The 17,649-nt window shown below is 45.9% G+C and overlaps 1 protein-coding gene across 1 annotated transcript; it reads left to right on the top strand.

The window, feature by feature from the left end:
* Positions 1–7,264: 7,264 nt before the first annotated feature.
* Positions 7,265–8,968, top strand: LOC119288924. Its single transcript, XM_037568398.1, has 2 exons — positions 7,265–8,136; positions 8,917–8,968. Exons 1-2 carry the CDS (start codon positions 7,496–7,498, stop codon positions 8,927–8,929), a joined length of 654 nt encoding a protein of 217 aa, XP_037424295.1. The 5' UTR covers positions 7,265–7,495; the 3' UTR covers positions 8,930–8,968.
* Positions 8,969–17,649: the final 8,681 nt, after the last annotated feature.

Raw genomic sequence — 17,649 nt, 5'->3', positions numbered from 1 at the left:
TGAGGCCAGGTTCAATCATTCCTTTCCAAATCATGCATATGCATCACATACCGCATCCCGCATATCATACCATGTTCATGTGTTGGTTGTTTACTATGTTGTGTGCTTCTTTTCCGGTGTTGCTTCTTCGGGTTGGTTCCGATAACGTTGTGATTGTGAGGACCCATTCGACTACGACCCTTTGTCTTCCTCATGGACTCGTTCTTCTTCCTTGCGGGATCTCAGGCAAGATTACCATACCCTCCAAATCACTTCTATCTTTGCTTGCTAGATGCTCGCTCTTTTGCTATGCCTATGCTGCGATACCTACCACTTGCTTATCATGCCTCCCATATGTTAAGCCAACCCTCTAACCACCTTGTCCTAGCAAACCGTTGTTTGGCTACGTTACCGCTTTGCTCAGCCCCTCTTATAGCTTTGCTAGTTGCAGGTGAAGATTGGAGTTTGCTCCTTGTTGGAACATGATTATTGTTGGGATATCACAATATCTCTTATTTAATTAATGCATCTATATACTTGGTAAAGGGTGGAAGGCTCGGCCTTATGCCTGGTGTTATGTTCCTGGATTTTGCGTTCCTTACGCGGTTGGGTTATAATGGGAACCCGTTGACAGTTCGCCTTGAATAAAACTCCTCCAGCAATGCCCAACATTGGTTTTACCATTCGCCAACTAGCCTTTTCTTTTCCCTTGGGAGTCGTGCTCCTGAGGGTCATCATTATTTTACCCCCCCGGGGCCAGTGCTCCTCTGAGTGTTGGTCCAAACTAGAGCCCCTTGCAGCGCCACCTCGGGGAAACTCGAGGGCTGGTTTTAGTTGTACGGACTGCTCATCTGAGTGTTCCCTAAGAACGAGATATGTGCAGCTCCTATCGGGCTTTGTCGGCACATTCGGGCGGTGTTGCTGGACTTGTTTTACCATTGTCGAGGATGTCTTGTTACCTGGATGCCGAGCCTGATCGGATTGTCTTGGGAGAAGGAATATCCTTCGTTGACCGTGAGAGTTTGTGATGGGCTAAGTTGGGACACCCCTGCAGATGGGAATGCCGTGCCCGCAGTTATGGCAGATGGGAATTTGTTGATGTCCGGTTGTAGAAAACCTGAAACTTAACATAATTAAAATGCACCAACCGCGTGTGTTACCGGGATGGTCTCTTCTCGGCGGAGTGAGGGAAGCGAACACGATGTTGGAGTAATGCTTGACGTAGGTTGTTCTAGGATCACTTCTTGATCATAGTTGTTCGACCGTGCTTTTGCCTTCTCTTCTCGCTCTCATTTGCACATGTTAGCCACCAAACATGCTAGCCGCTTGCTGCAGCTCCACCTCATACCTTTTACCTTACCCATAAGCTAAAATAGTCTTGATCACGAGGGTGTGAGTTTGCTGAGTCCCCGTCACTCACAGATACTTGCAAAACTAGCTTGCAGGTGCCAATGATACCGTGCAGGTGACGCAACCAAGCTCAAGGAGGAGCTCGATGAAGATCGTGTTTGTTATGTTCCGTTTCAAGTTGATCAATAGTGGAGCCCAGTTAGGACGATCGGGGATCTGTAGCATTTGGGGTAGTCTTCTTTTATTTTGGTTCCGTAGTCGGACCTTGAGTGTATTTGGTTGATGTAATGCTTTATTCATGTACTATGTGAAGTGGCGATTGTAAGCCAACTATGTATCCTTTTCCCTTATGTATTACATGGGTTGTGTGAAGATTACCTCACTTGCGACATTGCTTTCAATGTGGTTATGCCTCTAAGTCGTGCTTTGACACGTGGGAGATATAGCCGCATTGAGGGTGTTACATTTTCTCTGAGCCGGGGTGCCACATGATTGGTATCAGAGCAGGTCTGGCTGTAGAGTGTCCTAGTCCGCTGGAACATTAGAAAATAGTAGTATAGGGTCTTGTTGTTGCCCTTGCTTGCTGCATTTGGTTGTTGCATTTGTTTGTTGCATATTGTCTTATTTCTGAGTTAGTCCGAGACGCCATTCGAGCCAGGAGATTGCTTGGTGTCTCTATACCTCAGTCTCCGCCAGCTTCTCCAACTCCTCCGCCTCGTCCATCCGGAGTTTCTGAGTCAGCGGTTCCACTCGCTACTCCCTTAGCTTCCTCGTCAGTTCGCAAGCATTTGCTCAAGTGTAGGATGTAATCCTTCGTGTAGTGTGTGTGCATCTGCTATAGCATCATGCTTGTGTGTGCCTATAGCTTGTTTGTTGTGTGCTTTGTTGCAATAAATCATTTTCTCAAGCTTCTTTGTTTTGAATCCTCGGTGTAACCCCCTTATGGAAATTATTCCTCGACCGACACCGGATGAGAAGAAGCCGTAAGCAGTACAGCTATACATCAAGGAATTCAGTTTAATCAATGAGGTTTTCAGCCGACATCATTGTATTGCAGACATCCGTCCTGATACAAATTGTATTTTGATCAGACTTTCAGCAACAAGTACCTGTCAGAGATACACTTTATCGCATCAATGATTAAATCAGAAAAAAAATTGGAACAACAGTGCATTTCAAGTCAAAGGAATGGGCTATGCACAATGATTGAATCTGTCGTAAGGCAAAATTACAACCTTGCGACACCAAGAGGTCAGTCCAAATGCACGGTGAATTCAGTAAGGACAGTCAGACAATTCTTTTCATATAAATAATCAGCTGCCGGACTGACAAAAATATATATGTCATTCCATTCACCAAGAAAATCAGTCCCGTCCTTCTCCACAATTTATTGGCGAAGTGTACAAAGATAAGGTTCCCAGTCTGCATCCGTGTGGAATGAATGGATTCCCATGCAAGATATTCAGTCTTCTCAATAAAATACTGCAAAAGCGTCTGGCATAAGGTACCGAGTCTTCCCGAGCAAAGTCTTTAAGGGGGGAAGCTTATGAGGTATGATACCCCGTTTTTCCTCAAGAATATATCCACCGAAGGCTTCGAGCATAAGCCATCCAGTCTTCCTCAGCACGGTATCCCGATGGCTTCCAACGCAAGCTGCCCAATCTTTTTCTGTACGACACTTGTACAAGACATTAAAATTATGAATTGTCAGCATATGACAGTGTTTTCCAAATGGCAGATCTGCGACAATTTGGTCTGAAACAAAAATCAGTCAGAACAAAGGTATGCCTCGAGAATTAGATATTTGTTCATCCAATGAGCATGCTGCCACATCCATGCAAGTCTCTCGCATAAGGAAGAATTAATGGAAAGACAACACTGAGACAATAATCTTGGCAGTGATTATCAAGATCAGTCCCACACATCCAACAATATGATTTTATTAACCCTGTCACTGTCCTGCATAATCAACAACAGTATTGAGATCTGTATAACCACATGTGAGCCGGATAAGTATACCGACGCTCAAAACAGGAACCATACCAAGGTATGATTGCCAGATATTGTACGTAACAATATTCAGGGCCGTGAAAATAATCAAGGATATATATAAGGCCCCGCTCTTTCAGTTGAGGATCCAGATGAAAAAAGTAATAATGAAAGAGCAAGACCAACAATACAGGTATGCCGGTTATTATGTGAAAATGTGGATGCCCAAGACCGTCTTATTCCACTGCAAACTCAAGCAAAAATCAACCTAAGAGGTATACTCCATTGTGGTAAGGACCTCATAGTGATGCAACCAGCTCAACCCACAGGATGCTCAGAACTGTCAGCATTGAATACCCAAGTCTGTCCGGTCAGACACATGGACAACTCAATATATTGACCTCAACAGTCGCTATGGAGCATCGCACGGACTGTTATTCCCAGGGAGATACTGGCAAAACTGAAGAATCAGTGTGAAAACACATACTTTGAGGATTGTTATCTCTCGCATAGGGGAAGCAATTAAAATCATAGCCTGTGTGGATGGGATTCTTTGTCAAGATCACTGCCAGTCAAGTCTGCAAATCTTATCATCAGGAGGTGGTGCATTTTTCTATCAGTCATGACAAGCGATAGTCAAAAATTTGGTACAACTTGGATACTAAAGACTGTGAAGCCAGTCAAGATAAGTCAAAAACTAATGCAAGATGTCAGCATCCGTTAGTAAAAACAGATATGATCCACATCATTGTTTTGGAACAAGAAGGCATTTCTATATTCAAGGAATCCGATGCGTCGATAGAAGAGATTCTTTGTTCCACGGGGAGATATGTTCCCCAACTCCGTGGAATATTCTCGGTACTCGATACTAGAATAACATTTCCAGCAAGGATCAATATCAAGAAGGACAAGTATGTTCGTAAAAATAATATTTCGGATGCTAGCTCAGCCAACAAATATGAAAGAAAATTTGAGTCAGTATAAACAGGAACATAAGAGGTACGTCATGTTGGAATGTCAGATACGGCGAAGCAAACCACCCTATATCAAGACAGTCACTCAGATCCAATTCAGTGGAAATATTTTGAATAAAAGAAACCCGAGTTGGAAATGGTTTCTTCAAGTCAGAAAGATTATTTAACCCTGAACAACCAAATCTCAAGGATGAGATTTCTTTAAGGGGGGAAGGTTTGAAATAGCCTGGATTTTTGCCCTTTTCTTTTTCCTCTATTTTTCTTGGATTTCCGGATTTGTTTTGTCTTTCCGTGGCTATGTGGTTCTTCCTTGACCTAACCCAAAATTCTTTTGTTGGGAATATTCCTTTACTGATAAACGAATAACCCTTAAAACCCTAGGTTGTGAGGCAACCTATATTTCTGTCACTGCTAAAATTCCCAAATAATTCTCATAAATTGTTTGGGTACTATCTTGCAAAAATATGACAAAATATTTAATTGCCATGTTCAAAAATAATCCTCCAATAATTATTTTCCTATTCTGTCCTAAATGGCACTTTGCAAAGGAAGTGCTATTTATGTTTGCTTGATTGACCCCAAACTTCTTGGACTGCTTTTCCTGTCCATATCATTGGCTCATGCCAAAATCCAACTCAATTTGCCAAGTAAATATTCCTGAGCAATTTTTCGAAGTTCCTGTTTGAGGGAAGTGCTTGTGAAGGAAGTACTAGCTAGGCATATCCAAATGAGTTGGAATTTTTCCAGGTCCTTCCTATGGGCAAATAATGACTCTCAACCAAATATGAGCTCATGTAACTCATCTATGTGATCCCAGCTCCAAATCTTAGTTTCTGGTCAGATTTTCAGTTTGTGAAGCAACTATACTTTATATTGCTTGAATTGAGCTGAAACTTTACCAGGACATGCATCCACCTATATGAACTCCTTCCACCAAGTTTTACCTCAGTTGGTTAATCCAATTGCCATGTGTAATTTTTCAAAGTTTCTGTCCAGAATGAAGCTTTGTGAAGCAAGTGCCACTTTGGCATTTCCAAATGGCATGAAATTTTTACAGCAGCTTCATACCATCATATAACCCCTCTCTGCCAAATTTCAGCTCACATAGGTTAAGTATGTGAGTTTATCATCCAAATCCCTGATTCTGGTCAGATTTGGACTTTCTACTGCAACCCTCATCTAAACTCCTCCTCTTAGTCTGATTTTTGGTGATCAGCATCACCTTAGTGTGTGATCATCAGCAGACAAACTAGTTACCACATTACCAAGCTTGTTTAACCACAGGAAGTTACAAACACCTTCTTACTGATTTACTTTTGGAGCTAAGTGCAAATCTCTTCTTTGCCCCTGGACTGATTTATTTCCTCATTTTGACTGAGGGCACCAAGGTCCATCTACTGGACATGGTTGGCCACACCAAAAAGCACTGCTTGCGCCAGTGCGCGTGCTGATCACGCTAGCGTCATGGCTGCAGGCATGCTCTGGCTTGTTCCGGCCACTATGCTCGTCTCCTCCCTCCTCGTCTCGACCTCAAACCTTGTCCAGGAGCTCGCCTGTGCTTGACTGCATTGCCCTGCATCACTGCCTCATCGTGGTTCGCCATCAATGCATCGCAAATGCCATGCCCGTGCCACGCCCTACCTCTGCCCGCCATTAAAGCTTGGTCGGGAGCTCGCTTGTGAGCTCCAGAGCCTCGCCGCGGCTATATAAGGAGTGCCCGAGGTCCTCCCACAGCTCACCCATCCCTCCCTCGCCTCACTTGCCCTCTCGAATCGCCCCATCTCGCCGGAGTTCGTCGCCGTCCACTATAGCCGCCTCGGCCTCGGCTTGGTTCCGACCGACCCGAGCCTCCCCTCCTCCTCCTACCCTGTCCACCGACTCCCGCTCGTCCCACTGAGCCTCCCCACCCCACCAGATCGTCGGCGGAGTCCCTCTGGCCGCACCTCCCGGAGCTTGGCCGTCGCCATTGCTCTCGGCCACCACCTCGACCGAGCCCAACCGGTGCTCCTCTGTCCCTCCCATCGCCACCAGAGCCTCCACCACTCTCCCGCGAGCCTCCCCAAGACCTTCACCTCGCCTCCCCGCCGCCGGAGACCCCTGCCATCACCACGATGCCCGAGCCTGCCTCCCGGCTCTCCTCCGTCCCCGCATCCTCCACTCCTCCCCGGCGGCCGCCCTGCACCAGAATGGAGGCGCCTCTCCCTCACGGTCCCGCTGGTGGTCTCCGTCTGTGTAATGCCCCGAGACCGATGTGCCAGGTGTCTTCGAGTTATTCGCTGCTGTTGCCATGTCATTTGCTTGCGTGTTGCATCTTGTCATGTCATCATGTGCATTGCATCATCATGTTTTCAAAACCTGTATCCGTCCGGGTTTCCCCCAGTTCTTTTCGTTGTCCATTCTGAGCCGAGACACACTGGCACGCGCCCGCGGCATGTCCGAAATATTATATTATAAGTGTCCGGAAAATGTTCTCGGAATGGGTTGAAAGTTGGCGTGTGGTATTATTATAGTGTAGGTAGGCCGCCTGCCAAGTTTCATCGCATTTGGAGTCCGTTTGACGCCCCAACGGATAACTATAGCGGCAATATAGCCGGTCAAACGTCAGATGTTTTCGGTCTCCGAAAACTGTTGCCGGGCTTTCCCTCTCTTTCCTCTCTAGTCCGTCTACACAGACCCGCTACTTACCGCCGGGCCCAACCTAACCTCTCTCGGTTATGCCCGCGACCCTCCTCGCGCGCGTCCGAAAGCTGTCCCAGACCCGGCCCGGGCGGTCGTCACCGTTGTGTCCGGATCATCCCCAAACGTCTTCAAAACGTCACTGTTTTCTTATTTGGACTCCCCACCTATTTATTTCTCGGCCGTCCGATTATGAGCGGAGGGACCAAATAGTCTCACTTTAACCACCTACTATATATATCTAGACCAACCCTAGCCCTAGCTGTCCCATCCATCAAATCCTCCTCCGCCGCCACTCCTCCAAATTCCCCTCGGGATCGATCCCGAGCCAACCACCTCTCCACCTCCCCGATCCTTCCACCAACCAGCATCGTCTCCGACCAAGTCCCTTGTTTTCCGCCGCCACCCAATCCGTCCTCCGCGCCCACAGGCTCTCCCGCTCGAGGGCTCCATGCTGTCTTCGCCAAGCCCCAGGAGCTCGAGCCCCTTCTCGCGCGCCCCTGCTCCACCACATCGCACCGACGACCATGACCATTGACCAGGACATCGCCCTCACCTGTGCCCCCTCTTCTCTTTTCCTGCCTTCTCCTTCCTCCTCTGCTCTAATCCCTCTCTCTCTACTTCTCTTGCTTCCGCAGGGACCAGAGGATCTCTGCCCCGACGCCATGGACGGGGGTCGCCGCTCCCTAATTCCGGCCTCGTGCGGGCTTGCCAAGCCCCAAGCCGCGCCGGATCTGGAGGGGATCACCGCCGCCGCGCCTTCTTCCCGACCCCCACGAGCTTCTCCGGCCCCATTCCTGTCGAAGGCCGCTGTTGTCGCTCTGGTTCGGCGTGACCAGTTTGCCTGCATCGCCTCTGTTGCTACGCCTACATCGCCCCATTGTAGCGTCTGCACTGCTCATAGTCGTCGCCTTCCACCGCCACCCTTGCCTCGAATCTGGCCAGTTCCCATGGCCCCTCGCCCCGCCAAGTCCTCTGTTGCTTCTCTACTACGCGCCATTGCCTCCCCTATGTCCAGACGAGGACGAAAACACACCGCTCCCGTTGACCGCAACGCACAGCCCGAGCTCCCTGGCTCGATCCGGTCCCCGTTGACCGCGAGCGTCGGCTGGGTCTTAGCCGTGCCAAGCCCGGCGGCCTTCCCTCCAACTAATTGGCCAAGCCCATGGTGATACCCCCCTTCAGACATTTGTTGCTTGTTGGGCCGGCCTCTATTTTGGCCCATTCATGTTTTTTTTCCAGATCTATGAATTTCCTAATTATTCTAGCAAAACAGTTTTGCAGAAAACCCCTTCATGATCATGCATATAATAACTCTCCAACCATGCATCATATGTAAAAACGTTATATATGAAACTTGCTTAGATTTTCATCTAGTTTAATAATATGCAACTTTCATCTATGTTTAAAATGTTTAAAATGATGTTTGTTTAAATTTGCTTAAATAACTTGCTAAAATGATTTAACTCATAACTAAATAACCGTAACTCAGAATTTAATAAACTTTATATGTAAATGGGATGGAAAAATGCCTAGTTTAACACGGTGACCTTACTTTGCATGTTTAATAACTCGAAAATTATGTTTAGGTCAGAACAGTACCATAACCAAAATATGCACATGAGGAGTTTCCGGACTTGTTGTTTTGTTGTTCCGGCCTCATTTAACCTTGACTAGATAGGTAGTTTTACTTTGCTTCACCCTCTTGCCATGTTTAACAACATTTAATATTGCTGGGTAAATACACAAGATCGAACTAAATAACTTGTGGTGGTGTTTCGTCAATATGCAACTCGTTGCATATTGAGCTCCACTTAATTTGTAGGGTTGCTTGTGCATTTTGTCATGCCATGCTTCATTAAACCGGACATGCATCATACTTGTTGTGCATCATGCCATGGTGTTGCAGTGGTTGTTTACGATGTTGTTTGCTTTCTTTCTGGTGTAGTTCTTCTCGGTAATCCGGTAACATCGTGTTGTGAGGATTCGTTCGACTACGTCCGTTGTCTTCTTCATGGACTCGTTCTTCTTCCTTGCGGGATTTCAGGTAAGGTGACCATACCCTCGAAATCACTTCTATCATTGCTTGCTAGATGCTTGCTCTTTTGCTATGCCTATGCTGCGATGCCTACCACTTGCTTGTCATGCCTTCCATATTGTTAAGCCAAGCCTCTAACCCACCTTGTCCTAGCAAACCGTTGTTTGGCTATGTTACCTCTTTGCTCAGCCCCTCTTATAGCGTTGTTAGTTGCCGGTGAAGATTGAAGTTTGTTCCTTGTTGGAACATGGAGATGTTGTTCCTTGTTGGAACATGTTTACTTGTTGGGATATCACAATATCTTTTATTTAATTAATGCATCTATATACTTGGTAAAGGTGGAAGGCTCGGCCTTATGCCTGGTGTTTTGTTCAACTCTTCCCGCCCTAGTTTCCGTCATATCGGTGTTATGTTCCCGGATTTTGTGTTCCTCACGCGGTTGGGTTATAATGGGAACCCCTTGACAGTTCGCTTTGAATAAAACTCCTCCAGCAAGGCCCAACCTTGGTTTTACCATTCGCCACCTAGCCTTTTTCCCTTGGGTTAGGCCAGCCCAAGGGTCATCTTATTTTAACCCCCCCTGGCCAGTGCTTGTCTGAGTGTTGGTCCAAACTGAGTAGACTGTGGGGCCACCTCGGGGAAACTTGATGGCTGGTTTTACTCGTAGGATGTCTCATCCGGTGTTGCCCTGAGAACGAGATATGTGCAGCTCCCATCAGGATGTCGGCGCATCGGGCGGCTTTGCTGGACTTGTTTTACCATTGTCGAGTATGTCTTGTAACCGGGATTCCGAGTCTGATCGGGTCTTCCCCCTAGAAGGAATATCCTTCGTTGACCGTGAGAGCTTGTGATGGGCTAAGTTGGGACACCCCTGCAGGGATTTGAACTTTCGAAAGCCGTGTCTGCGGTTATGGGCAGATGGGAATTTGTTAATGTCCGGTTGTAGAAAACCTGAAGTTGACCTTAATTAAAATACAACAACCGCGTGTGTAACCGTGATGGTATCTTTCCGGCGGAGTCCGGGAAGTGAACACGGTGTTGGAGTTATGCTTGACGTAGGTTGTTCTAGGATCACTTCTTGATCATAGTTTCTCGACCGTGCTTTGACCTCTCTTCTCGCTCTCATTTGCGTATGTTAGCCACCATATATGTTAGTCGCTTGCTGCAGCTCCACCTCATACCTTTACCTTACCCATGAGCTTAAATAGTCTTGATCGCGAGGGTGTGAGATTGCTGAGTCCCCGTGACTCACAGATACTTCCAAAACCAGCCTGCAGGTGCCGTTGAACCGTGCAGATGACGCAACCAAGCTCAAGGAGGAGCTCGATGAAGATCTTGTCCTTTGTGTTGTTTCGTTCTAGTTGATCAGTAGTGGAGCCCAATCGGGACGATCGGGGATATGTGTAGCATTTGGGGTAGTCTTCTTTTATTTTGGTTCCGTAGTCGGACCTTGATTGTATCTGGATGATGTAATGCTTTATTTATGTCTTGTGTGAAGTGGCGATTGTAAGCCAACTATGTATCTCTTTCCCTTATGTATTACATGGGTTGTGTGAAGATTACCTCACTTGCGACATTGCTTTCAATGCAGTTATGCCCCTAAGTCGTGCTTCGACACGTGGGAGATATAGCCGCATCGAGGGCGTGACAAGTTGGTAATCAGAGCCTTCCCCGATCTTAGGAGCCCCCACTGCTTGATCAAATTAGCTGCCGTTTTTGAGTCTAGAAAAATGTTTTGAGTCGTTTAGGAATTATATATCAGAGAGTTTAGGAATTCTTTTTACTCCCCAGTACCTTCGTCGCTCTTGTAAGGCATCCTGACGTAGAGTTTTGACTATTCTCTTCTCAAATTTCAATAAAAAAAATTTAGGATCACGCGGGTATCTTGGAATCGTTCCGATCGATTTGTGACGAGAACATTGTTCTTGGTGCCTCCTGACATTTAGGGGTTGTGGCAGTGTCCCGAGGAGTTGAGCTCCGAGGTGTTATCGTCACAATTTTATCATTGCAGTTCTGGAATACCTGAGATTAGTTTCGTCGACATCGAAAATCTCTTTTATGTAGTTGTTGGTGAGATAACCTCGACGCCACCTAGTACTGGATCGGGAGTTCGGGAGTATTGCCATAACTTGTATAACGGATGCTTTTCGAAGGTTGAGGTAGATGATTTCAGAAGGTTTCTCGGTTACGTCTTGAAGGATGGATACAACTGGATGTAGGATTTTCTAGATTTGGGTGAGATATTATGCTTCCCCAGTAACCCCAACACGTGATTGCATAACCGGAAAGTTTTGGGAGTTTATAAGTGGGAATTCAAGTAGCTCTTAGGATATCCTTCAGACAGATGTGTGATATGAGATTGGGGTTCAACGTCTAGTGGTCCGCCTATCCACGGTTGGTTTTACAGTGGTCTCGTTGTGTCTTAAAGAGTACTTGGCTATGCCAACTCGGGGACGCTTCGTATGTCATATGCACTGCCTTGTACATGATGGTGCTGTACGATCGAGCCCGTGTAGGCCCCACCACAAAAACTTCAGGCGAAATCTCTATCATATGTTTGTTCCAGCTTATCCTGCAAGCCAATCCTTTGTTTTGTTTTGAGTTGTGGTATTCGAGTTGCTCCAATGTCAAGTGTTGATTCCATACCTTTCATAAGCGGTGTTCTCATACTCCTATGCCGATACTAATCCTTCATGAGCATCGAGATTGTCATGTAAATCCTTTTCAATCGGTGTGCTTCTCTTCAAGTGGGTCAAATCTTGTCAATTTTCGCAAGATCAATTATCAGTCCTTCTCAACGTTGTTCGTTTCATCTGTCCTCAAGTTGCCTTTGTTTTTCCCACCCACTCACCCCTTTTTCTTCAAGGATTCAGATTTCTTAATCACTATCCATTTTATTGATGGAAGTCCCTCAGTTCTATTTCCTTCATGTTCTTATCCGGTGTTCCTCATGAAGATGCTCTACTTGTTCTTCATTCTCCATTCTTTTCTTCTCCGGTGGTTTCAATTCAAGTTTTCTGTGTTGATCATATTATTTTCCTTGCTTCAAATGCCTTCTCATACCGGTGCACCTCATAATATTTCACTTCTTGCTATTCAATTGTTCTGGAGTGCTCAAGATATCTCGAAGATTCATGTTTCCACTCTGCTTTTGTTCAAACTATTTTGAGTATGTTATCTCATTCAAGCCTTTTAATTCTACCGGCGCTATCTCTCTTTTAAATCGTTCTACGGTGTTTCTTTTGAGTGGGCCCTAACCCACAGGTCTTTTCCAGGATCTTACCTGACTCTTCTAATTTTCCCGGAGCTTTTCAAATTCTTTTCAAAGTTGACGTAAGAATGAATTATCATCAATCAAATGTATTTATTCAAGATCTTTCAAATTCATTTCATCGTTGGTTCAACTTTTCCATTCTTCTTCATTACGGAGTGCTTCAACAATTCTTCGTGGTGTGTCCCATCGTAATTCTCAGAATTTGAAGTTCAAAGAAGAGTTTCTCTCAAATCTTGCCCCATTCTCGGCCATCATCTCATAGTTGTTTTTGGATTGTGAGAATTTTTTAACCTATCCGGAGAAATTCAAGATTCTTTTTAGTTTGTTTCTCCGGAGCCCATCATATCAGAATTTATTCATTCTCAGCTTTCAGCTATGGTTCTCCAAATCTTACCGGTGCTTCATTCAAGTGATCTCTAATCAGTTCATGATCCCTTCGTTCTCATGTATCTAGATTCTCTCAACCATCTTCGTTCATTTGCAAATTCTTCCCGGTGATTCGTTATCTTTTATTCGTTCTTTTTCAATTATTCCGGTTGTTCGTTCAAGATTCTTCTTACCTTGTTACCATATCAATTCATTTGTTGTTTTAAATCCTACATGTGGATTTGTCGAAGACCTTCCCAAGTTTGCGCTATATCTCGCTTAATCCTTTCTACGAGAATAAGTAGTATGCCAATTCCATTGATTGTCATCAATTTAATTGATGAAGGATAAGCATAATGTAATTCTTATTCTTGTTTCATCCAAGAGATTAATTCCTTATTCCGGAGGTTCACCAAATTCTCGGTTTCACTTGTTTTCATCTTTTCTTTCCCGGAGTTCCAAGCTCTACTTATCATGGAGATCCATCTGAATCATTGCAAGGATTCACCTTGTGTTTTCAATTTATCTTTCTTTTGTTACCGGAGTTCTTCATGGAGGCTCGACATGGTGTTTCATCAAGGATTTAATTCCTTCTCGAAGTTTTCATCGAGATTCATTTCTAGGGAGCTCAAGCATTCTTCATCTTGCAATCCGGAGTGAAATTTCTTTGTACCGTATCTTTGGAGGTGGCATTATGCCATTCTTGATAATTTGAGTTCATGTTTCATGATTCACATGTTATTAAGAATGAGATATTTTAAATCCATCAATCTCGTCATTTGAGTTATCTTGGGTTATATTTCACCTAAAGCTTTCCCTAAGGATTTTGCTATTAATGGTGATAATATATGATCCAAGTTCTTCATCTATCCTCCCGGTGAAATAATTTTCTCGCCTCCTTGGTCATACCAATCCAATTCTTTTCCCGTGAGTGGCAGTTTGTCACCTCATAATTTGACATGTATTCCATAAGACCATATCAAGCTTATTCTTTTCGTTGTTGGTTTTCCAACAACTCCGTTCGACCCTTCTCCTAAGGATGCCTTCTCAAGCTCTTTTTGGCAGAAGTTGGCATTTTCTCTCATTTCTCCTTTTTGAATTATCTATATTCTATTCTTTCATTCCAGAGGCGTTGTGATGTTGATCTTCTCAACCCATCATCTCGTTTGTCAAAGATCATGTTCTTTTCATGATTGTCCATTTTACCGGAGTGTCGTGCCCTCTTTTCAAGTTCTATCACCTTGTCAAGTTCTTATTCAATTCCTTTCTTTTCAAACGGAGTGCTTTCAACTTTGTTCATCTCCATTGTATTCTTTCTTTCAATGTGTTCAACCTCTCAAGGTTCTTTGGTTTCACTAGTTTGTCAAAGGAGCAACTTAGTTTTACCTCTTCTCTTTCTCTTTCGTTGTCCCTCCGGTGCCATTCTAGATCTCGGGACGAGATCCTCTCATAGTGGTGGAGTGTTGTAATGCCCCGAGACCGATGTGCCAGGTGTCTTCGAGTTATTCGCTGTTGTTGTCATGTCATTAGCTTACATGTTGCATCTTGTCATGTCATCATGTGCATTGCATCATCATGTTTTCAAAACCTACATCCGTCCGGGTTTCCCCCAGTTCTTTTCGTTGTCCATTCTGAGCCCAGACACACTTGCACGCGCCCGCGGCATGTCCAAAATATTATATTATAAGTGGCTGGAAAATGTTCTTGGAATGGGTTGAAAGTTGGCATGTGGTATTATTATAGTGTAGGTAGGCCGCCTGGCAAGTTTCATCACATTTGGAGTCCGTTTGATGCCCCAATGGATAACTATAGCGACAATATAGCCGGTCAAACGTCGGACGTTTTTGGTCTCCGAAAACTATTGCCGGGCTTTCCCACTCTTTCCTCTCTAGTCCGTCTACACAGACCCGCTACTTACCGTCGGGCCCAACCTAACCTCTCTCGGTTAGGCCCGCGACCCTCCTCGCGCGCGTACGAAAGTTGTCCCGGACCCGGCCCGGGCGGTCGTCACCGTTGTGTCCGGATCATCCCCAAACGTCTTCAAAACTTCACCATTTTCTTATTTGGACTCCCCACCTATTTATTTCTCGGCCGTCCGATTATGAGTGGAGGGACCAAATAGTCTCACTTTAACCATCTACTATATATATCTGGACATACCCTAGCCCTAGCTATCCCATCCATCAAATCCTCTGCCGCCGCCACTCCTCCAAATTCCCCTCGGGATCGATCCCGAGCCAACCACCTCCCCACATCCCCGATCCTTCCACCAACCAGCATCGTCTCCGACCAAGTCCCTTGTTTTCCGCCGCCACCCAATCCGTCCTCCGCGCCCACAGGCTCTCCCGCTCGAGGGCTCCATGCTGTCTTCGCCAAGCCCCAGGAGCTCGAGCCCCTTCTCCCGCGCCCCTGCCCCACCTCATCGCGCCAACGACCATGACCATTGACCAGGCCATCGCCCTCACCTGTGCCCCCTCTTCTCTTTTCCTGCCTTCTCCTTCCTCCTCTGCTCTAATCCCCCTCTCTCTCTCTCTACTTCTCTTGCTTCCGCAGGAACCAGAGGATCTCTGCCCCGACGCCATGGATGGGGGTCACCGCTCCCTAATTCCAGCCTCGTGCGGGCTTGCCAAGCCCCAAGCCACGCCGGATCTGGAGGGGATCACCGCCTCCGCGCCTTTTTCCTGACCCCCACGACCTTCTCTGGCCCCATTCCCGTCGAAGGCTGCTGTCGTCGCTCTGGTTCGGCGTGACCAGTTTTCCTGCATCGCCTCTGTTGTTGCACCTGCATCGCCCCGTTGCAGCGTCTGCACCGCCCCGAGTCGTCGCCTTCCACCGCCGCCCTTGCCTCGAATCCGGCCAGTTCCCATGGCCCCTCGCCCCGCCAAGTCCTCCGTTGCTTCTCTGCTACGCGCCATTGCCTCCCCTGCGTCCAGACGAGGACGAAAACGCGCCGCTCCCGTTGACCGCAACACACAGCCTGAGCTCCCTGGCTCGATCCGGTCCCCGTTGACCGCGAGCGTCGGCTGGGTCTTAGCCGTGCCAGGCCCAGCGGCCTTCCCTCCAACTAATGGGCCAAGCCCATGGTGAGACCCCCCCTTCAGACCTTTGTTGCTTGTTGGGTCGGCCTCTAGTTTGGCCAATTCATGTTTTTTTCCAGATCTATGAATTTCCTAATTATTCCAGTAAAACAGTTTTGCAGAAAACCCCTTCATGATCATGCATATAATAACTCTCCAACCATGCATCATATGTAAAAACGTTATATATGAAACTTGCTTAGATTTTCATCTGGTTTAATAATATGCAACTTTCATCTATGTTTAAAATGTTTAAAATGATGTTTGTTTAAATTTTCTTAAATAACTTGCTAAAATGATTTAATTCATAACTAAATAACCGTAACTTGGAATTTAATAAACTTTATATGTAAATGGGGTGGAAAAATGCCTAGTTTAACATGGTGACCTTACTTTGCATGTTTAATAACTCTAAAATTATGTTTAGGGCAGAACAGTTTCATAACCAAAATATGCACATGAGGAGTTTCCGGACATGTTGTTTTGTTGTTCCGGCCTCATTTAACCTTGACTAGATAGGTAGTTTTACTTTGCTTCACCCTCTTGCCATGTTTAACAACATTTAATATTGTTGGGTAAATAAACGAGATCGAACTAAATAACTTGTCGTGGTGTTTCATCAATATGCAACTCGTTGCATATTGAGCTCCACTTAATTTGTAGGGTTGCTTGTGCATTTTGTCATGCCATGCTTCATTAAACCGGACATGCATCATACTTGTTGTGCATCATGCCATGGTGTTGTAGTGGTTGTTTATGATGTTGTTTGCTTTCTTTCCGGTGTACTTCTTCTTGCTAATCCGATAACGTCGTGTTGTGAGGATTCGTTCGACTACATCCATTGTCTTCTTCATGGACTCGTTCTTCTTCCTTGCGGGATTTCAGGCAAGATGACCATACCCTCGAAATCACTTCTATCTTTGCTTGCTAGATGCTCGCTCTTTTGCTATGCCTATGCTGTGATCCCTACCACTTGCTTGTCATGCCTCCCATATTGTTAAGCCAAGCCTCTAACCCACCTTGTCCTAGCAAACCGTTGTTTGGCTATGTTACCACTTTGCTCAGCCCCTCTTATAGCGTTGTTAGTTGCAGGTGAAGATTGAAGTTTGTTCCTTGTTGGAACATGGAGATGTTGTTCCTTGTTGGAACATGTTTACTTGTTGGGATATCACAATATCATTTATTTAATTAATGCATCTATATACTTGGTAAAGGTGGAAGGCTCGGCCTTATGCCTGGTGTTTTGTTCCACTCTTGCCGCCCTAGTTTCCATCATATCGGTGTTATGTTCCTGGATTTTGCGTTCCTCGCGCGGTTGGGTTCTAATGGGAACCCCTTGACAGTTCGCTTTGAATAAAACTCCTCCAGCAAGGCCCAACCTTGGTTTTACCATTCACCACCTACCTTTTTCCCTTCTGTTAGGCCAGCCCAAGGGTCATCTTATTTTAACCCCCTCGGGCCAGTGCTTGTCTAAGTGTTGGTCCGAACTGAGTAGACTGCGGGGCCACCTCGGGGAAACTTGAGGGATGGTTTTGCCCTGAGAACGAGATATGTGCAGCTCCCATCAGGATGTCGGCGCATCGGGCGGCTTTGCTGGACTTGTTTTACCATTGTCGAGTATGTCTTGTAATCGAGATTCCGAGTCTGATCGGGTCTTCCCGCCAGAAGGAATATCCTTCGTTGACCGTGATAGCTTGTGATGGGCTAAGTTGGGACACTCTGCAGGGATTTGAACTTTTGAAAGCCGTGCCCGCAGTTATGGGCAGATGGGAATTTGTTAATGTCCGGTTGTAGAAAACCTGAAGTTGACCTTAATTAAAATACATCAACCGCGTGTGTAACCGTGATGGTCTCTTTCCGGTGGAGTCCGGGAAGTGAACACGGTGTTGGAGTTATGCTTGACATAGGTTGTTCTAGGATCACTTC

Source organism: Triticum dicoccoides, chromosome 4A (assembly GCF_002162155.2).
Source record: "Triticum dicoccoides isolate Atlit2015 ecotype Zavitan chromosome 4A, WEW_v2.0, whole genome shotgun sequence".
NCBI classification, from domain to species: Eukaryota; Viridiplantae; Streptophyta; class Magnoliopsida; order Poales; family Poaceae; genus Triticum; species Triticum dicoccoides.
The sequence above is the reverse complement of the archived record's forward strand: the minus strand, read 5'-3'. Positions and strand labels throughout refer to the sequence as shown.